Source organism: Emys orbicularis, chromosome 10 (assembly GCF_028017835.1).
Source record: "Emys orbicularis isolate rEmyOrb1 chromosome 10, rEmyOrb1.hap1, whole genome shotgun sequence".
In the NCBI taxonomy this organism is placed as follows: domain Eukaryota; kingdom Metazoa; phylum Chordata; order Testudines; family Emydidae; genus Emys; species Emys orbicularis.
The window spans coordinates 86,798,342-86,820,424 of record NC_088692.1 but is presented as its reverse complement, the minus strand read 5'-3'; the positions used below and the strand labels follow the sequence as shown (position 1 = coordinate 86,820,424).

Below are 22,083 nucleotides of genomic sequence, written 5' to 3'. Positions count from 1 at the left end.
TTCAAGGGCAGGAGGAAATGCCCTCGAGTGAGAGACTTAAGAGATCTCAATCCATTTAGCACATCCAAAAGAAAACAGAGGTGACTTGATTGCAGTGTGTCCACTGACCTTCATGGGGAGACATGGTTCTAAAGGGCTCTTCAGTCTAGCAGAGAAAGGCACCACCACCTTGTAAAGCCAGACCAAGTCAAATGAGAAATTAGGGCAGAAATTGTTCACAGCAAGGGTGATTATTGGAGCCAGCTACCAGCAGTGCAAGTAAGCCGGTCTGGTCAGGTATGCCGTACCATTCCGATATTGATTGCCGGTGCACCGTACCGGAAAGACCTTTTCAAGAATGAATTGTAGAGTCCTGCACAGATACAAGTTTATGCCCATGGCTGTGGATATCCACATATAGAAATCGGTATCCACTGAACCACAGGGCTCTCCCCGGAACCGCAGCGGCAAAAGGAGCAGAACATGGGGCTGCCGCTCCCAGGAGCCAGTGCCCCACACCAGCAGCTCCTCCAGCACGGCTGTACAGACCCCAGGCGGGAGCTGCAGAGGGGTTGTACAGCTGTGCCAGGGGAGCTGATGCTGGCTCCTGGGAGCGGCAGCCCCACGTTCTGCTCCTTTCACCGCCGCGGTTCCCGGGAGAGCCCTGCAGTTCAGCAAATACCAATTTTTATCTGTGGATATCCTCATCCACGGGTATATATTTGTATCCGGGCAGGGCTCTCACAGAACTTTTTTGTGACGGGGTGGAGTCAGGGGGTTGGTACCATACGGGTAAGAGTTAAAATCCACTTGCTCCACTGCCAGCTGCCCAGGGAGGTGGTGGATTCTCCAGCTCTTGGATGCCTTCATGGAAGAGATGCTTTAGCCAAACACAAGTTTCAGGAATTTAGACTAGATGATCTAATAGTCCCTTCTGGCATTAACACTATGCCTCCACTCAGCCCACCTGGCATAGGAGCTAGAACAAGAGAAGGGGAGGTGTTTAAATCCTAATCTCATCAGAACTCAGTGTGATCCTCACATGTATTCGTGCTGAAATGCTGTGGGGACAAGCAACTTAGAAAGACTGAGGGGTGGGTCCTGGTTTTTTAAAGGGCATACACCTGGCCTCTGACCTTGCTGGTACCTTGGTGCCTGTGAATAATTGCAGGCATAATTCAAAGTATTTAAATATCCATCAACCTGACTGCACCCACAACAAGCAGTTCAGATGAGGGTGTCTATTTGATGTTGTCATCCACTCTACTTCTACTACTGACAAAGCCCTTAATCTAAAAAGTCATTTTACAGTTAAGTCCAAAGCAGTCACAGCCCTGTCACTGGAAACAATCACATATGCATGGCTGTTGGTTTGTGGGAAGCATACTGTAGAGAAATGGCATTCGGGAAGAAGTCTGGGGGAGACCAGGGGTGTGATGTTCAGCTCCCTGAAACGGTCCACCATTGGCCCCAAAGAACAACTCCATCGCTAAAGCTAACAGGCCTTCTGCTTTCCATAATCTAGACTTCACCACAAAGTCCAATTCAGACCCTCCAGGCTGTTTCTGTTTTAATTATTTCAAAATCCTAACTGGCTGTTTATTTTCCAGGACTATTATCTGCATTCAACTATTTTAAGACTCAAAAACATTGAAACCTTTCCTTCATTCTGCTGCTAAAGTTTAATTCACTCTAATTATTTCATATTACATAGACTATAATAGTTTCATAATTTCTAGTATATTAAGCACTTAATATGTTGTGTCATTTGAAGTCGCATATTAAATTCAGCAAAGTACATTTTAATGAGAGTTAAGTGGTGTGAAAGTATTAATACCACATAATAGTTCATTTTTGAGCTCCTATTTGTTAAGTCTTACCACTATATACAACTACAGTTTAAACAGGTGACTATGTTTATTCTCCTGTCATTTCACTCTCATGGGTACCTGTTGTGGCCAACGTAGAACAGTGGTGCGAAAGAGGTGCGTGAAGGATTCATTGCTGATGGCTGAAAGGTAGAGTTGCTTGAGAAAGCTTAGTTCCAACCAAGACAGTTGCGGTGTTTCAGCCTTTTCATTTCTTTCACTCGTGGCCTACGGAGACCAAAAAGCTTCAGGCAGCAAGATCTTAATAAAATAACATTAGTATTTAGAACTCTTCATCCACTGATCTCAACACACTGTGCAAAGGTGGTGAAGGAGTCTCATCCACGTTTGGTTTTGCAGAGGAGATAAGTGAGGCTTGGAGAGGTCCGCTGACTTGCCTTAGGCCTGTGGTAGGAACAGACCCCGTTAAATCAGTTAGACCTCAGCTTAGATATGACCTCAAGTGGCAGCTGCCTCCCTATAGCATTACAGCTCACATCTCCCCAGGATCAGGGTAGGCTGGTATCTGGGTGGAAGACCCCATCCAAGGACACCTCAGTGCTACAGGAAGTGGTGTTGGTGACTCAGCGACAGATTTTCCCAGCATAACGCGGCTGAGCCAAAGCCCCTGCATGGTGCTAGGGGGCAGTGTGCCAACGCAGGTGCTCTCTGCCACCAGATACATAAAAAGCCAAGGCTTTCGGCATTCAGCATCCCAGAGCACTTTTCACACCGGAGTACGGGTGATGGCCCCAGCCTTCTGGCCAAGCTCCAATTCAGTTAATTACATTCTGCCTAGTGGAGGGCCAGTCCAGAGGACGATAGCCAATGGCTTCCAGGCAAAGCAAGCCCCAGAAAGTCTGAGACACTGGCTGACCAGCAAGCTGATCTATCCAGAGGCTATGGGGGAAGGGGGGAAGGAGAAAGAGGAGATGAAACTCCAGTTGCTCCATCTCTGCCCTCAGGATGAGAGTTCACCTGACTGAGCGCCCTGTCCCCGCGCCCCGCCTTTCCCAGCACCAGACTCAGCCCAATTGCTCACCGCTCCACTGGAGAGGCAAAGCCCACAGGAATTTCTACAGGCCCAAGGCTGGAGTGACGACCCTGCACAGACCCCAGTGCAAAGCGTCCCCGTGCATAGGGACTGATTGGAGCACAGAAGCTGCCAACTGATGTGCCAAGACTACTTCTGTGCCTGCTTTCCCTGCCCTCACAGTTTGGGACTTCAGTGCCCTGCCTGGTTTGAGCCAGACCCGCTAGCCTGCTGCAAACCCAGACCCAGGTCTGAACCACGTCCCCTAACAGCTGTAGGCTTAACTGAAAGCAACTTACAGAAGTGTTCCTGTCTTTAACACTCAGATGCTCAACTCCCAATGGGGTCCAAACCCCAAATAAATCCATTTTACCATAAATCCATAAATTGTTCCCTCTCTATAACACTGATAGAGAGGTATGCACAGCTGTTTGCCTGCCCCCCCCCCCCGGTATTAATACATACTCTGGGTTAATTAAGTAAAGTGATTTTATTAAATACAGAAAGTAGGATTTAAGTGGTTCCAAGTAATAGACAGAACAAAGTGAATTACCAAGTAAAATAAAATAAAACCTGCAAGTCTATGCCTAATACAGTAAGAAAACTGAATACAGATAAAAACCTCACCCTCAGAGGAATTCCAGTAAGCTTCCTTTTACAGACTAGTCTCCTTCTAGTCTGGGTCCAGCAATCACTCACACCCCCTGTAGTTACTGTCCTTTGTTCCAGTTTCTTTCAGGTAGCCTCTCCACCCCCAAGGATATCTCTTTAGCCAGCTGAAGACAAAATGGAGGGGTCTCCCACAGGCTTAAATAGACTGTCTTGTGGGTGGATACCCCCTCCTCTCTCCTATGCAAAGTTCAGCTCCAAGTTTTGGAGTCACATGGGCAAGTCTCATGTCCATGCATGACTCAGAACTTACAGGTAGCAGCCATGGTTCACATGCTGCCTTGAACATCCTCAAGTAGACTTCTTATGGGGATTGGAGCCTTTCAAGATCCATTGCCCGTTAAGTGCTTCTTGATTGGACACTTAACTTACAAATTCCTTTCTAAAGAAGCTGACCAAATGCCTTACTAAGGCTATTTAAACTCAAACACAGCCAATATTCATAACTTTTAATACAATAATGACACATGCATACAAATAGGATGAATAGATTCAGTAGATCATAACCTTTACAGAGATATGTTACATGGCATGTGTCATATATACATTCATAAGCCTATTTCCATGAAGCCTTATGGGGTGCACCATCACAGGGACACACCTTGACAATACAGTGCCCATTCCCCCTCCCCACACCGTTCCTGCTCACAGGCAGAGAAATGCTGGCAGGAAAGTGAGGGAGGGAGTCCCTGGGAGTCACAGGCTGCAACGCCTCCCTTCAGCACTTAGGCCCTGGAGAGAGGCTCCTTCCAGCATGTGGGGGTCAGAGAAACTTCACACAGACCCACGGCTTCTAGAAGGCCAGGGAATTGGGGAGGGCCACTGTCACAGAGGGGGCTGCATGTCAAGTGGGGCCACCTCCATTGGTCTAGTGTGAAGTTAGTACATCCTATCACACACTCAGCAGGACTCCGTGTTGGATCAAGCAATTGCGGTTAGGGGATCAGGGCTCCTGGCAGGGCCCAACAAACAGTCTGTCTATGCCTCTGAAGCCTCCCGGCTGGAGCAAACAATCGCAGCTGGGCTTTGAGCCTCTGGGCAGGGCAAAGCCAACAAATAGTCTGCAATACCTGGGCAGGGCAAAGCAGATAAACAGACATGGCCCCTGAGCCTCCTGGCTAGGGCATGCTGGGGGCTCTGACACTCTAGGCAGGGCAGGACAAACAATCAATCAGTCTATGGCTGTAGCCCCCCCAATAGCCACATTTAGTGGCAAGTTCCGGGGGGGGCTGAGAGGGGAACCCTAGCCCACCCTACTCCACCAGGTTCCAACCCAGGGTCCTATGAAGCCAGGAAATTCCCAGTTGAGCGTTCAAGCATCAGCTTCTAATACATTCCCTGGGTCACTTCCTACCACACAGCTCATCTCAGGCATCTCCTCAGCTGGCCACAGCTCAGCATCCCACTAGTGACTCCATAATCACCTGGTCATCCCCAGTATAGTCCATGTCCACTGGTGCCTCCGCGACATGTCCTTCCTCCCCCTCGGCCAGCCCAGACTGACCTGAGCTGCTTCCTTTTATCTGTCCCTTCCACCTGGAGCATGTGCAGCAGGGGTGAGGGGGCGTGGTCTCCTGGGCCCACAGTGATTGGTCAGGCCCCATTGGCCCAGTATGGGGTTAATATACCCTGTAACAGGCACCAATAACTACCTGCAGTTTCATCTCACACTCACAGCAGCATTAATGGGGTCACTGCCCAAAGTGCCTGGATTACAGGCAAGAGAGGAGCTGCCACCACAGTGCGCCAGCCAGGAATGAGCCAACCTCACTGCATTTCACAGTCATGGTGACTTCACTGATGCAAGATATCTGGCCACCAATTCCTGCTGCTGCCCTGCCCCCTCCCCCACCCAAAACACAGCTGTTTACACTGCTGGGTTCTCCCTCCACCCCCCATGGAAGCAGAAACAGCCTCCTTTGTGGGGAAATGTAGGTTCACCAACAGCTTCTGAGCAAATGGTTTAGATAATGGCATTGTCAGAATGCCTAACAAAACTATCTGTAGCAAACCAGTGGGAAACCAGTCAGAGAGGCGCTGGCGATGGAGTAGTTAGCTGGAAGTTGTGGCATTTCCCTGCAGGTCACTAAAGCACAATATTACCAACCCCAGTATTCAGAAATAATGACTCAGCTCCTGCCCCCCCGAACATCAGAACTTTAAAATAAGAAGTTTGGGGTTCTTTTTCTTTCCCTTCTGGTTTTTGCGCTTTTCAGCCTCACTCCAGTTACAGTTGCAAGTTTCTCTCCACAACCACAAGGGCTAGAAACTTTTTTTTTTTTTTAATGAAAGCTGAGATTCTTATCCAGTCACTGGACTCCTGGAACTAGAGCTATAAGTAAAACATCAATATTGCGTTTTTAGTGTGAGTATCACAAGAGCTGGCAACGCTGCTGATGGAGAACACCTGGAAAAGGAGAAGTGTTGGTGCAATAAAGAAAGCATTTAATTTTTTACAAATTATATTTTGCCGGATATTACAACATCTTACAAACGCGAAATCCATTTTGAAGGATTCCAAAGGGCTTTGCAAATCAGGAGGTATTTTAAAAGCCACTGAAATGCTGCCACCTCTCAGGTGCTTGTTAAGAGCAAGCACACGGTAACATTGCAAACCATTTAAATCAGGGAGACGAAGCATGCATGCCAGATGGTATTAAGCTAAAATTTCAAGGGCAATCTAAGGGGGCAGGACATAATTTCCAAGCTGAAATTGCATCAGGAGTCTTGAGCTAACCCCTCTACTCCTGTGAAAACCGGCATGGGATAATCAGAAGTGAGCAAGATCTCTGGTTGACAGCACATATGAAAGATGATACCTCTAACAGCGCATTGTTCCCAATACCAGGCTGAGGCAATGGTTCAAGGCTAACTAAGAAGAAAGAGTGCCACTTGCTGTGCACACAAAGAAATCGATGTATTTGGGGCTGATGCTCCAGTGTCTTTTACCTTGTGTGCTCATCTCCAGCTCTGCACAGTGTATATCAAATACTACCTAGTCACTATTTCAAGCTCCTCAGAAGAGCAGTGATATAAAAGCTGTTGGTGCATTTTATTCCCAGAGCAATGTCTACCTGTCCCCCTTCTTACCAGGGCAGAGAATCCCTTCAAACACTTAGGGCCTGGTTCTCTGTTGCCCTCACCTTGAGCCTGGCGGCACCTACCCTGTGACAAATGAGCGTAAAAGGCGACCAGGTAAGATCAAGTGTTTGCACAGAGATAAATGAATACACAGGGTACAAGACAATGGAGAATCTGGTCGTGACACTGCAGTTTACCTGGATGAAGCAGTTCCCTTTGGTATACTGCTCCTTCTTTTGCTGACCCAAGAAATTTTGAAACAGCAACTGCATCTCCTTCCACTTACATAATCTCCCATATAGAACAGAGACATTGGCTTTTACCTGGCTATTCAGGAGCCAATGAGAAAGCACAGCCTAGAGGTCACAACTATGTATTTCCTTGGACGGGCACTTAATTTAGGATTGCATCCCTGCAGCATTATTGCGGTGCTTCCAGTTCATTTGTACCTCTACTTGAAGGTGAAGTAAAGGGAAATAGGCCTATGGAGGCTGGAATAGACGTCCACTTGGCCATCTGCTGCTCAACCTCATGGCAATTCAGCGGCAACTCCAAAGCTGCCAAACATTAACTGCCAGTTGTGTCTGCCAAGGAGCAAGGTGCCATGATGGGGGGCGCGGTGATCACCTGGGGCCTATGAAAAGAGAGACAATGAGCTGGAGGAATATAGGTTGGCAGAAATGAAGCCTATGAGCCAGACAATTGCTTTTAAAACTGTCATTTAATTGTAGGGTGATGGGAATATTGATGGCCCCAAAAGTCAAAACTAAGACATGTTTATAGCATAACACATCACTCTTGATCATATAAAATAACCCATTACATATAAAGAAGAGAGTGGTCAGTATATAAAAATGCTACGTATATGATTTTAAATGGATGGTATCACATGTCATTTGGGTTGAAATGTGCCTCTGTTATGTGCTCTGATGTCCTCACACCAGTAGTGGGACGTACCTGAAAACTCTGGGGTTGGAATTAAAGGGTTTTTGGCTTATAGTGCAATTTAATTTGAAATGCAAATCATCATTGAAGGCAAATCTGGCCCTTTGTTCAGTTCAAACAAAACTCTGCTCTTTGGAAATGTTGTAGGGCTGGTAACAGCTCATTAAAAACCCCTTCTCCAGAAGAAATATTCTGGCACCTGCCTTTTGAGATGCCAAAGTTATTTTCTTCCACAGTACTAAGAAGATGGCAATAGTTGTAAGGTACAGTGTTGAAATGATTCTGAGCTTCTTTTGCACTCAAGCCTTTCTCACAAAGAAGAGGTCAGGATAAGTGCTCTTGTATATAATAAAAATGGACTAAAGAACTCCTATGCAACTGGTTTTCCCAGCAACTTTGAATGCCTTGAAATTTTGCGTCTAGGGTGATAGGCCTAGAATTACCTGCAGTTCCTATTTAAGTTCGCAAGGTGGCAGCCTTAGGATAAGAAATATATTTATTAGCGCCAGTAGGCTCCGGTTGTTGTTGTTAATAACACCATATTTCCCCTATTAATGTTTCATTTAATTTAATTAGCATCTGAGAAACTAATTACAATAGACACCAGCTCCCCACAATCAGCAATAAATTGTATAATTATCAATAATTGTGCACAGCCCAATAATTCTGCTATTAATGTTATTTTTAAAAAAATAATGGCATTTCCTAAGACAGTGTTAGCTCCAGAAGTCATGTGATCGCTTTTCCATGGCCAGGCCTCTCCGATGGGCCTGTGGTTCTGATCACACGCCTCGTGTTACCGGCAGGCGCAGGATACTTGCTGAAAGTAAAAGTGCACATGCAAGAAATACCAAATCTGGGGTCAGGGGCTTTCCACCGCTCTGCACTTCAACAGCTCCACTGTTTTGCTGAATGGATGAAACCTCAGTCACCCCCCATGGAGCCGTGAGTCTGTGTGGCAGCCGCCCAGGTCAGTGCCTACCCCCTGGGGGGGCAGAGGCTAGGGTGACCAGATGTCCCGATTTTATAGGGACAGTCCTGATTTTTGGGTCTTTTTCTTATATAGGCTCCTATTACCCCCCACCCCCATCCCGATTTTTCACATTTGCTGTCTGGTCACCCTCGCAGAGGCACTTTGAAGTGTTTTGTTTGGATCGCACTGCTTATTTCCCTCGGCCCAACAGCAGCGGTCGGTTGCTGCTAGCGTTAGGGGACTCGGTGTGGTGAAATCCCACGCCCAGGCTTTCTGGAGGAGGGAGGTTAACGGTTTGTTTATGTCTGGGCTGCCTGAGCAAGCTAGGCAGACCTGGGGAGCGGATGTTTTAGAAGATAAACATGGGGGAAACAGAGAGATCTTATTTGGAACAAGAAATAGCCCAAACCAATGCTGCGTATGGCTCCCAGGGTAGCAGCCTGGACCTCTTCGTGGAGCAATTTCAGAGCGAATTCAGCATTTATTTACCGATTCGATACATCGTATATACCAGGGGTAGGCAACCTATGGCACGTGTGCCGAAGGCGGCACGTGAGCTGATTTTCAGTGGCACTCACACTGCCCCGATCCTGGCCACCGTCTGGGGGGCTCTGCATTTTACTTTAATTTTAAATGAAGCTTCTTAAACATTTTTAAAACCTTATTTACTTTCCATACAACAATAGTTTAGTTCTATATTATAGACTTATAGAAAGAGACCTTCTAAAAACGTTCAAATGTATGACTGGCATGGGAAACCTTAAATCAGAGTGATTAAATGAAGACTCGGCAGGTTGCCGACCCCTGGGCTATACAAACCAGTTAGTAAATAACCTACAGCCCTGTTGTTCAGGGCAGGGGAGGGGGAACTGCACCCAGTAAGATCCGGCCAGCTGATGAAAGGATGCTGGGGTGTCTCCCTCCCTCCCTGGGAGCCCGGCCACGGGCAGCGGTGTGTGAGGCCTCGCTAAAAGCTTACCAGCTTGGCCTACAAGATCAGCTGACCAGCGGACACCCTGCCTGTGATTTTAGCCCCCCCACCCCGTTGGTTCTATTTAATGTGATGCCGCTGAGGCACGGGCAGGGCAGTGACTGCCCGATGGGCTAGGCCGGGAGAGCCTCCCCACCCTGCCTGGGGCGGGGCAGCCAGGCAAGCCCCCCCCCCCCTCACGCGGGGTCCGCCGTTCCCCCTTCTTCGGCAGCTGTTTCTGGCTAGGTGCCTCCCGGGCTGGACGCAGGTGTTCAGGGCGAAGGGGTGCGCCGGCCCCTCAGAGCTCAGTACCAGACCCCCCCGGGTGACCCCAGCCTAGAAAGGCGCCTTAGTGAGCCCCACAGCGGAGGAAACTTTGCAAAGAAAAGCTCCCCCGCCCCATGCCCCTTGCAGCAGAGCGCTCGGGCCAGGCGAAGCCCGCTACACCCCAGCAGGCCCATGCAGAGTGAAACCGGTTCTGCCTCTTCTCTGGGTCTCACTCCGATTCGGGGAGGGGGGCTGGGAAGGGGCGAGCAGGTGGCAAAGCACCGGGCGTTGTTTGGGCCTTTGCTCCAAGGGAGGGAAATGCCCCAACTCCGGGCCGGGATCTGGGGAAGGAGCGGGCCAAGGAGCCAGTCAGCTCCCAGGGCAGGGACCGGGGGGCTCCAGGAAGCCCGCTGTCTTCACTCCTCGGCGCTGCGGAGCCGGCCCGGTCCCAGCGGGCAGCGAGGGCCGGCTCCTGCCCCCCTGGCAGCAGCAGCAGCGGGTTCCGGCCAGAGGAAATGGGGCTTGAACAGCTGATCTCGCCTCCAGCCGCGGCTTTGCGCCGGGCGCGGCTGGCTCTGGGGAGGGGAGAGCGGCGGCGGCAATGAACCAAAACCAGGGCGAGCCAGAGGCCGCCCCGCTGACGGCCGGGGAGATGGCCCCGGGCTCCTAAGCTGCTGCCGGGACTCCAGCATGTCCCTTCGCCGTCCGCAGCCGGCTGGGGCGGAGACCGCGCCTCGGCTCCTCTGGCTGGAGCTGGGGGGTCAGGTCCGGGGGGGGCTAATTGAATAAGAGCCTCCTGGGCCCCTGGGGGAAGAACCTTTGCCCCCTGCCCAGGCGGGGGGCGAGAACCAGAGGTGGGGGAGGCGGCAGAAGGAGGGGCTGGGTATTGCCCTGGTGCGCTCTCACTGAGAGGCAGGTAGGACGGGTCCCTTCCCAGTCCTGGCTAGCCATGGGGGGCAGGGGTCTAGGATTTTGCTCGGAAATGAATTGTAGACACCTTGCTCCAGGTATTTCCCTGGGCCTCCCCCCGTTTTAGCCAGGAAGAGCGGCTACCCCGTGCTTAGATCCCGGCCTGAGCCAATTCGGAGCCCATTCGAGCCTGTCCCTGTTACAAGTGGATTGAGTCGAATCGCTTCGAACAGAGTTCGGTCCCCGACTTCCCCTCGTCTCACGCCGGGGCAATCACTGAGCAGCCACCCCACGGTGCTTAAAGGTTGTTTTTATTAAAGAACAAAAATGGCGTACAGAGGTTTCTCCCCCGCACAACAGGGGCAGGGTTGTTTTTATTTATTTCTCCTTTCCTTGGGTGTACCGTGAGTCGCAAACCGCCCGATAAAGTGCTGTCACATCCATCATTTACAAGGGAGCGTCGAGGGGAAATAAATATACATCATAAATAAATAAATAAAAATTCAACAAATACTGGACCAAGAGAAATCACAGTACATTTATATCCATTGCACATAGCCACTTTTTCCAGTCTAGACAAGGGTTTCAAGAAGTGGACAGACAGGTAGGCATGGAGAGGGCAGACAGTGAGCAAGGGGTAAGTTGCTTGCAGGATTCCTTGGATAGAACCGATTCACAGCGGACCGTGTCTGGGGGCGTTTGGTTTTGTTAATTCGCTTTTGGTCCGTTTACACCTTGGCGGTCAGCTGCCCGGATTCGCAGCCTGGAGGAGCTGTATTTACACTTCTAGAAACGCTGAGCCCGAGAGCTCCACACAGTCCTGTATTTACACGTGTCTCCTTAGAAATGGCTTGTGGCTGGGTTTTCCCTTTCGCGGCGTAAGGGGCTGCCGGCTATTTACACTCCGAAGTCGCATGGCTTTGGCGGGGGGGGGCTCATTGGGGCAGCAGGGGCGGCTTGAAGGAGCAGTTCCCCGTGCAGTGGCGAGGCGTGAGCATTTTGCAGGAGAAGTGGTGGAGCGCGTCGTGGGCCTCTGCAAAGAGACAGACACAAAGCAAACCTGTTACTCCTGGTCCCCCCCACGCGTTCACACCGGGCCCGGTTCCGATCCCCACCGCCCGGGGCAAAGCAGCGGGGCTTCCCCTGACAGCGGTACAATCAGGTGCATCCCTCTTCAAGGAATATTGATTGAGGCGATTTACAGATCTGCCCCCCGCCCCCCGCACACCTGGTTCAACATTTCTCCGTCGTATCGACACCGGTTTGGTTACAAACCCAAGTGGCCCGCGTTTTATTTCGCATCCGTGTATTCCATCCCCCCACCCCCACCCCAGACAATGATTTTCCAGGTGGGCATTTCCCCATCTCCTTCCATGCTTTGGAGAGATACCTTTCAACTTCTGCTGGATGGCGTAGCGAGCTTTCCTCTCCTGGTCCAGTTCGTTACACAAGGTATCTGGGAAGAGGGGGACGGATCAGAGTGAAGGGCATAAATCACCACCCCACACAGCCCCTTCGAGCTTTAATGAAACCCGGCTTTGGAGTCTGGGGTTTAAAAACAAACCGAGGAGCGCGCTGGCTTCTGATCGCAGCCTGGGATTGGAAAGGAACGGCTGAGAATTGCGCTTGAAGGCAGCTGGATACAGTCAACATTCAAGCAAACTTAGGCATTACTTCCCAGGTAATTTTACGCCTCGGTTTTTAATTTAGAAGCCCTGGAAATTGCTTCGATAAGAAGTTCAATCACTCCTATGTAATGATGCCTCCGAGCCGTATGCTGGGCTGGCTTGCGATTCCCAGGCTAATCAGACTATACAAAAGGATATTCAATAAAAAAAATAATTGTTAAATTACCTCCCATTTACATGTAAATGACAGAGCTCACATGGCAAGCTCCCTACCAGGGCGGCTCACCTGAGTCGAGCCTTACCTCTGACAATTTGTAGCTGTTGGACCATTTCTTCCCTATACGCCAGCTCCCTCTTCATCTGATCCTGAAAATTATCTGTGCGGATGGCAGGCAGAAGTAAGCGAGAACGGTAAAGCAGCCGCCTTCCCCCTCGGCCCAAGCATGCATGTAGTGGGTAGGTGTAAACCAGCCCTGCGGCTGGGGGACGTGTCCCACTTTTCCGTTTGAGGGTTGCTCAAAATAATGCGAAGCTACAAGACCCCAGTGGGACGGGTTCAAGTGGATTTTAAGTCGTTATAAAAACCGGAGTCGTTGATACGTGACCCATCAAGGCGGCTCGGCAGAGGAGACGCTCTTAGGGGGGTGGGGTGGGGTGGGGGGGTTTGGTACCTTTCAGACTTTGGAATTCCCGTTCTAATTTCTTCCTAAGCTCCACTTGCTCCAGGAGCAGTTTTTGCAATTCGTCTGTGGAAAAATAAAGCCTCACATGAGAAAACACACTTTCCATCTGGAGAAGGAGCCGCGTTTGCTTGAATCGCATTATATTACATTAATCACAGGAGTTAATCACTCCCGGAAAAAAATACCTACAGCCTAAATAAAACGATAAACGGGGCACTCGGCGTGGGAACGAAAGGCACCTGAAATCGACGGGGTCCAGCCTAAGGGATGGGGCTGGGGGCTGCGTTCGTTTTCAGGGCGCACACAAGCATCCTGGAAGCCAGGAGGATCAAACCCTTACACTAGGGTGAGGCGTTTTTAATAGGAGAGAGGTTGCAATCACAGCGGGTCAGTGGTTTTAAGCCCAATCTGTGTCGTGAATCATTCCTGGGGATTTCTGATCACCCACGTTTGGCAGATTTCAGCTCTTCGGGCTGAATCAAGGGGCCGCTTCAAATCCCTGCCCATTAAGGACAATGCAAATCACCCCCCAGCCTTCAGCTTCTTAGCGGGTTTATGGAAAGTGACAACAGAAGGTGGAGGTGAATTAACCATCCCACGCAGCAGCCTGGCCCCCTTGCACGGCGTCTATAAACGCTGACGGGGTTAGTTACAGTTTGGGATCCCTGGCCAGGCCGCGATAGCTTTTCTGTAAGACAGCCCGCCAGCCAGAGAGAAACGAGCCCTTCTCGGCGAGTTTCTGCCCCTTTATTGGCAGCCAGGTCATCACCACCGCGCGTTGTGTCTACCCGGCCTGTTTCACCAGCGCCCAGCCTCTCTGCTAAGTGCGCGATTCGAGCCCACTTCCACTCCATTTACTATTAGGATCCGGTCCTTTGGACAGGACGGAGAAGTAGATCCCATTTACCCAAATCTCTCTCGCTCACCCTCCATCTATTTCACTTGTTCAAAACCCAGAAGGGAGAGGAGCTGGCGTATAAAGCCAGCCATGCGCTGGGATTGCTCTATTCCCTGCGTAAGGCGTTTCTCACACACTTCTTGTGTTGGAGTCATTCCGGTGTAGAGATGGCATTATTTCACCTTGCCAGAAGGCAATAGAGCCTACGCTTTCCAACCCCTTCTGGTTTGATTCCGCCTCCCAAGGTCTTTGTGTAAGAACTGAAAATCGGTTTATTTATCCACATCCAGTTCATTGGATTGCTGAGCCCAATTCAGACCAAGAACTGAAACCTATCGATTCCTCCCCGCGCCACACACGCACCCGGTCGGGACCTGAGGTTACTGAGTTGATCAATCAGCTTGTGGTAGGATGCAGCTGAGAAGCTAATGGAAAAATCCCCCTGCCAGAGGGTCACCGGAGCCCCGGAACCTCACCTCTTGCCAGATTTTCAATGTCTTTTTCAACTAGTTGGGTCCCCATAAAGTCAATGCTGAGACCTTCCTCACCTGCAGTGCAGAACATGCATAGGGTTAGATAGTTGCTTCTATAGGAGCCCTGAAGCACTGGGTTGAGTTCATCTCTGTTACTGGGGCGAGGGACTGTGGGACAGTGTCCATAAACAGTGCCCCGGCCCGGGCCAGAAAGTTTACTAACTAAGTTGTGAGAGACACAACCGACAACTCTTCAAATAGTTGCGGGTGGAGATCAGCGAGTCCTGTTCCGCATTTAAACACAGACCGGTGGGGTATTAAATAATGAAAGTGGGGTGGGGGTTAAAGCTAAAACCGGATCCTACTTCTCATCTGTGTAAATGACAAAACCCGGAGTGGGGAGAAACCAGGCCATAGCAACCTAGAAAAAGTGACTTGTAATTCACCAAGTTATTTAAATATTTATTTGCCTAAAGCTGTAGGGGACAGCTTCTTACTGGTGATTTAAATGAGCTCCTTTCAGGGGAGAAAAAGTGCTGTCAAAAATATCTATTATTTAGGCGGAAGATAAGGAGCGCAGGAGTTGTGATTTATTGTCCCTTGGCCCGCACTCCGGTTTCCACCGCAGTTCTGCGTCTGGACGTTCACAGGCCGGGTTACAACACAAGAAACCTCCCTTGGAACAGACGGGAAATCCTGGGCCTGCTGCTTACCTCTGTCGGTATTTACAGGGCTTGGATGCGAGACATTCCTTTGGTCTTGATAGGATTTGCTGGTCTCTAAATCCTCTGCTGTCGAGTGATTGTCTTCCTTATCTTGCTCTTAAAGTTAATAAACCGATTTTCAACCATAAGCAACGAAAGTATGATCCTAATATATCCTTAATTACATAATTAAGGACAAAGTCCTTATTAAAGCCTTCTAATCCTAATCGCCTTGCAAGTGGAAAGTAGCTTGCTCTCCTGGAGGTTTACCTAAAGGTGCATTCAGCGCGCACGCTCTCCTAAACAGGAGACACCGAATCGAGTTGAAAACAGAGTCAAAAATCACAGGCTTCTCCATTAAAAATTCAGCAGCGGCTTTGAAGTTTTCGCTGCCAGACCTTTTGCAGGAGGTAACGCCACCAGATACAGGGAGCGTAAAATACTTGCCCTTTAAGGACAGTTCACACGCAGCAAATATTTGCACCTAAATAAATCCCAGTAAAAAAAGCAGTCTATCAAAATGACACCCGGTTTGGCTTATTAGCATGAAAGACCTTCCCTTAACACAGCTAAGTTTGTTTGAAGGTCCTGCCAAAAATGGAAATGACATGGAAAGATTCATATAGTCTATTAGCAGGCTTGGAATAAGAATTATTCCAAGGGGGGGGGGGGGATTGCCACTATTTTCTCTCCCCCTCCCCCGTTTAAAATATCAGGCCATCGGAGACAATTGCTAGCAAAGAGGTCAATTTTACCATTTGCCTCGGGGTTGCAAAGATAAGTGGTTGCAGACCCCAGTGAAGCAGCGTTCTTCAGAGCCTGCAGATGGTCTTCTCTTTCCTGGGTGTAGACCTTCAAAATAAACGGAACAATTACATGGAATTAGCTGCGGGGAGAGGGGGATCCTGAGCCAGCCCCAGACGGGCTTCCTGCATTCGGGGTGGAAAAGGCCCCAGAGTTAGGACCAGTTACTGCTACTGGGGGTTGCCGGAGAGTTACAGCCCCGCGGCAGAAAGCGACTATCGTTTTATTAAGTGTAATTATTACCGCTCCGGAGAAAATTACCCCCATTAAAATTCAACTGCGGAGTACAAGAGCTTTTCAAAGCCTGCAGCCCCCACAGACCCAGCCGCCGCCTAATTTTAGGCAATTTCCCCCCTAAGCATGAAAGCAATCCTTCTAATCAGGTTAATTAGCTGTGGTTTAATGCGGCTGCATGTAAATTTACAGGTGCGCCGAATAACCCCTTTTAAAATAATAGAAAGGTGGGGGAGGGGGATGAATCAAAGCCACCTCTGACGTGCCGGGGAGTTCACACCGTGCGGGGTTGAACGTCCGGCGGACAGCGACGCTCCTGTCAGCTTCACCCGGAGCCAGACACGGCTCCTGGGGCTTAGATAAGCCACGCAGGCCCCTGGCGATCAGAGCCGTGTCCACTTCCTCCCATGTCTGCCACCTCCCCAGGGCCTGGTCTCTAGCCCCTGCCCGGACACTGCCTGCGCCGCGGGCCAGCCTGGCCTCTCCCGGGGGCTGGGACCTTGCACCCAGGCCCGACGCTACCGTCTCTGCGCGCCCGTGGGCTCAGCGCCCTCGGTAGGGAAGGGCCCAGCTTGGAGCGGGGTCCGCGGCGGAGCCCCCTACCTCGTAGCCGCCTCTGCTGCTGCTCCTCTGCGGGCTCCCCTCGGGCGGCGGGCGGTTCCCTTCCTCCGGCCCCTGCTCCCCGGCTTTCTCCTCGGCCAGAGGCGGCGGCTCCTCCGCCTCCTCGACGGCCGCCTCCTCCTCCTCGTCCTCGGGGAAACGGTTGGACTCCACGTCCACCTCGGGCTCGTCGGCCGTGTCGGCGCCGGGCGAGAGGGAGCGGTAGCTGGAGCTGCCCTCGCTGAGGAAGTCCGGGGACAGGTAGCCGGCCGCGCTCCGCCCCGCCCCACCGTAGGCCTCCCGGGTGCCGTACAGCTTGGCGATGCTCTCCGCGTCCTTCACCACGGGGCGGAAGGCGGACAGGTAGCTGCCCTTCCTGGGCAGGGGCAGCGGGGGCAGCAGCGCCTCGTCCCCGGACCGCTCCTCCTCGGCGGCCGCCCTGGAGAGGGCGCTGGAGCAGCGCTCGCCGTCCGCCCCGGAGCCCTCCTGCGGGGTGGCGCTGCTGCGCCCGCTCCCCGACGGCTCCGAGCCCTCCAGCTCGCTGTGGCGGCCGCCCAGGCCCGGCGGGTCGGCGGCGGCCGCAGCGGCGGCTGCAGCGGCCGCCACCACCACGGCGGTGGCGGCCGCTTTGGCCTGGCTCTGGGCCGGGTAGGGCGGCACGGGCAGGCTGCCGGCGGCCGGCCAGAACATGGGGAAGGGCGGGTAGACGCCGCTGTCCTTGCTGGCGCCGGCCTGGTGCGGAGGCTGCTGGGGTTGGTGCGGGTGGGGGTGCGGGTGGCCCCAGAACATGCCCGGCGGCAGGGCGCCCCCTTTGCCGGGCTCGCCCCCGCCGGCTCCGCCCAGTGAATCGTCCTGTTTCTTGGGGCAGAGCCCGAAGGCGGCGGCCGGGAAGCCGTAGGGGTGCGGGAAGAGCGGCGGCGGCAGCTTCTGCAGCATGCCGAAGCCTTTGCTGGGCACCGGGATGACCGGGTAGCTGCGCACCGCGCCGGCCCCGCCGTGCGCCCCGGCCGCCCCGCCGTGCGCCCCGGCCAAGCTCAGCGCGCCGCGCTCCCCGGGCGCCTCCTCGCCGCTGCAGCGCAGGCTCTTGTGCACCGGGGCCAGCTCGGCTCCGCCGGGCGGCGGCGGGTGCAGGGCGGCCTTGGCGGCCGAGGAGGCGCCGGCGGCGGCCGCCCCGTGCAGGGAGAAGGTCCGCTTGCGGGTGCCGCCGTTGAACATGGCCTTGACATCCTCCCAGGCGTGGCTCAGCTCGTCCGTGGCCGTCTTGTCGCTCAGCTTGAGGTGGCGGCGCCAGGAGTTGAAGTTGGCGGCGTCGGGCTGCGTGTACTTGGAGTCCGGCGTGCGGTGGGAGTGGAAGATGAACTTGTTGGGCGAGAAGTACATGCTGCAGTAGCCGCACTTGATGCACTTGGCCCGGGAGCTGTTGTAGCGGGCCGGGATGAAGCTGCCCCGCGAGCCCCAAGCGCACTCGTGGACCACGTCGAAGGCGAAGTTCTCCGGCAGCTTGGGCGGCTTGTGCTCGCCCAGGAAGGACTTGCAGAGCCGCTCCGCCTCCCGCTTGGTGATCATGCCGCAGCGCCGGGACGAGATGGGCATGGCCCCGGCCCGCCGCAGGATCTCCAGCTGCACCGGGGTGCACTGCACGCAGGTGATGCCCAGCGCCACCCGCCGGTTGTGGATCTCATTGTAGCTGTAGTTCTTGAGCAGGGTGTTGGAGATCTGCGCCAGGCACAGGCGCTCCTGCCCGTCGATGACCAGGGACACTATGGGCACGCCGTACAGGGAGGTCTCACCCACTTGGTTGGGCTTGAGGGGATTGGAGCCCGAGTAGGGCTGCAGCTCTTGCTTTGAATTCGGGGAGGAGCTTGAGTCTCTCCCCGTTCCCATCTGACTGGCAATCGCCTCCATCCCCCCCAAAACAAGCCTGCAAAACAAAAACACAACAAAAGGCAGAGATTAGCCACGCACCCGCGGCCCTGGCGTGCGAACCGAGCCCGTTGCTCCTGGGGGAAAGCGGCCAGCCAGGAGGCCAGGCAAACTGGGCATCGTTGGGCCTTTTGTGTCGCAGCAGATCTCCCCTACCTGGTACAATTCAGTCTTAGTAGCAGCCCTACATCCGTCTCTACACCGCGGCAGGGGCATCGCACAGGCAGAAAATTCCCTGGGCGCTGGATGGTACAAGGAGACGTTTTTAGAGGCTACAGCTATTCTTTGTGGCTTGAAAGGTTTTGCTGTGTCTTAAGTCAGATCTCTCTTCCCCCCCCCCCCCCGTCACCTATTATTCCAGGGTCTGTCTGCGGCTCCAGACCCAGGCAGACCTGAGAATAAGGGCCACAATGCCATTTTAAATCTACCACAATTACTGCATTACGTGGGCACAGAGAGAGGAAGAGAATCTCGAAATATAAAATATTAACGAGCGACACAATGCGCTTCTGTATGTCGCAAAGGAATCTCTCGGTGTATTTAGTTACAGCTGTAAATAGCAGAGTCAGAAATGAAAACACAAACCGACCCTGTTTGTTCTCAGATTTCTCCTTGGCCGTTTCTGAGCAAAAGTGGAGGGCATTAAACGCAACAGCCCGACATCCCTTCATACAGTGTTTGGGATTTTTTTGTTTCTCTCCCCCCCCCCCCCCCTTTCCTCTATTTTTAATCTCTCACATTTCAGACGCTCGGTTTCTCGCTCTAAACTATTCCCTGTCTATTTGTGTTAAAGAGCACCTCGGCTAGGTAAGTGCTGCATTTGTCCAGATTTGGAGGAAAGGGAAATAGACTTTAATTAGCGCTGCGTGGAGTTGTATTTACACAGAGGAGCGACTCAGTAAATAACTGGCTAACCTGCCTGCTCCACTTTAGCTAACCGTGAGAGGACTTACCCGAACCGCGGTTTTAAATAAACTCACTGTCTCTTAGCCTGGCAGTAATCCTGCGGTGACACAGGGCCACATGTATTTAATCAAAACCACTGCGCTCGTGTTTGAAAGGGTTCCCATGCGCCAGCCCGAACGAGCGAAGGTTTAGGAAAGGCACCAGCAGCCGAAAGTTTGCGGGTTTTTTACGAGACTTTGGGCCCCGTGTTTATTTTTAAATGCGCTGGATCGACCACTATACTCGAACCAAGTTGAGCAGGCTTGGCCCTTCTCCCTTGTCTAATGCCATTGCAGGGGATTAGGAGCGAGGGCGATTACTGACCTGCCCCATAAGGCTCCCACCTCGCCCAGAGAGCAGAAGGAAATGTGAGCCAAGCAAATTAGCTTATCGAAAAGGGATCACCGCGTTAAGCAGCTTTCATGGTAATTACACAAAATAGCTGAAGTGTCCTCCTCGAAAATGTGAATACAACTTCACCCCAGCTCTGTCTAAACGCTGCCCTGGTCCAGACAAATGGGCTTCATTGTCTTGGCTGCAGCCAAAATGTTGGGATCCAATACTAGGAAAACGTATTTATTTAGATTTAGGAGGAGGGGGATTTTGTTTGTTTTTAAGTGATTAATTCAAGGCAGCAAGTCACTCATCCCCCCCACACCAGCAGTCCCATCCCAACGCCTAATTGGACGTGAAACCGGCAGAATGTGGCCGAATGTTATGGTATTAAAACGAATTACTTCGATATAAACCGAACCGATAAAGGCGCCATCCAGAGAAGGAGCAGAGAGGCGTGCGGCAGAAGGGAAAGCCCGAAATGTCGCTGCAAACACCGAGCCCCATATTGTTGTCAACGACTCTCTGGCTCTGCTTGGATTTGTGTGTGTTGGTTTCGAAGCAGGGTTGCAAAATAAATTCAAGGCAAGCCATGGAGCGTGGGTGCAGGCTGGCAGGGCGGGGAAGGGCTTACCTTGTGCGGTGCAATCCCTGGAGTGGCGGGCAAGGTCGGGAGCACTTGTCAAAATAGTCCAGCAGCAGCAGCACCCCAAAACCAAGCCACCCCCAGCTCGCTAGGTTCCGTTCGTGCCAGGCGGCAGCGGCATCCAAAACCCAAGCAAGGTGCGGAGTTTCATGGGAGCGCCCGGGCGCCTGCCCTCCGCCAGTGTCCTCCCGCGCGGAGATGCAACAAGAAAAGTGACCACAGGGCAAGTCCAAGGGAGGATCCTGATCCTTAGCTGAAGACGTTGCACATTGATCCAGTGACAGCTAAAATAATAGGAAGGCACACCCACTTAGCACCCGCGTATTTACATTAACTGCCTTCGGGACCCGGGCGAGCGTCAATCATGGTTGCGCTCCAGTCAATCAAAACGCAGCCGGGGCTGCTTTAAGGGGGGGACAAAAATTGCTGGGGGGAGGGGAAGTGGGGGGGGGGGGGAGGAAAGGAAAAGCGATTAGAAAAATCCACGCGATCTGGCAAAGGTAAGCGCTTGGATTTGTCCACCTTTCACCTGGGCCGTCTTCCCGCACTGCAAGCAGAGGGAAACTCGTGCTGGGGGAGGAAGGGGCCGAGGGAAAGGGGAGCGGGGGGTGAGGGGAGCCGGCAAAGCAGCCCGTCCTCACACACTTATTTATTTCTCCTGCCTTAGAGGGATGCGGGTTGGTAGACGGGAGAGGTGTCAGTCCAGGTGGATCACCGAGCGGCTCCTCTCTGGGAGTGCGCCTTCCCCGTGGGGAAGGACAGGAACCAAACCGCTGTGGTTGGAGAGGGTTGGGGTTTTTTTTTGTTTTGTTTTTTTAGCCAAGCTGGGTCAAAAGTTGGTGCGCTTGGAGCCCAGCCTGGCGCGCTGGGAGAGCGGCTGGGGCTGCAAACACGGAGCACAAAACCGGCTCAGGGAAGTTTGCAGCAGAGGGTGCATTCGGGGGCACACTTCGGCTTCCCCCCGCCGTCCCCCCGGGCTCCGGAGTTCGCCTTACCTCGGTTAGCCGGAGCGAGAAGGGCAGGCCTGAATGTGGCACTCAGCTACCCGGCAGAGGAGCCGCTGGGAGAGGGAGAGAAGCGGCGAAAACCTGGAGGGGGGGAGCCAGGTGTTTTCTCCGCCTTCAACTTGCCCCGAAAAGCCCGAGCCGGGGCTGGCTGGGGGGCCTGGCGGTGGCCAACTGGAGCAAAAGCAGAGGGAGGAATCGATGGCTAGAGAAATTAAGGAATTTATTATTTATCACGTTAAGGGGCCATCCAAAGAGGCCTCCGAGAGAGCCCAATCAATTCTTGTTTGAAAGTAAAGACGCCATGAAATGCGACAGAAAGTCATCCCGGCCTCTGGCTAACGATGTCTTCGGCGGGGTAATTAGAAGGCGCAGTAAAAGGGGAAGGCGCTGATTGTTTTTTAAACTTTGCATTCAGAGGCAGCCGGAGGCTGCGTCTCCTGCGAGCCCCCAGGCGAGCCGCCTGCCTCGGCTGCAGCCCCCTCCCTGCGAACCCGCTGATCTATTGGTGCAA

The 22,083-nt window shown here is 52.6% G+C and overlaps 1 protein-coding gene across 1 annotated transcript; it reads right to left on the bottom strand.

The window, feature by feature from the left end:
* Positions 1 to 11,629: 11,629 nt before the first annotated feature.
* SKOR1 (SKI family transcriptional corepressor 1) lies at positions 11,630 to 18,623 on the bottom strand. The gene is made up of 8 exons (XM_065412675.1): positions 16,722 to 18,623; positions 15,836 to 15,932; positions 15,090 to 15,197; positions 14,380 to 14,451; positions 12,994 to 13,068; positions 12,625 to 12,699; positions 12,085 to 12,150; positions 11,630 to 11,727 (listed from the first exon to the last, which is right to left on the bottom strand). Exons 1-8 carry the CDS (start codon positions 18,621 to 18,623, stop codon positions 11,630 to 11,632), a joined length of 2,493 nt encoding a protein of 830 aa, XP_065268747.1.
* Between the last annotated feature and the right edge of the window lie 3,460 nt (positions 18,624 to 22,083).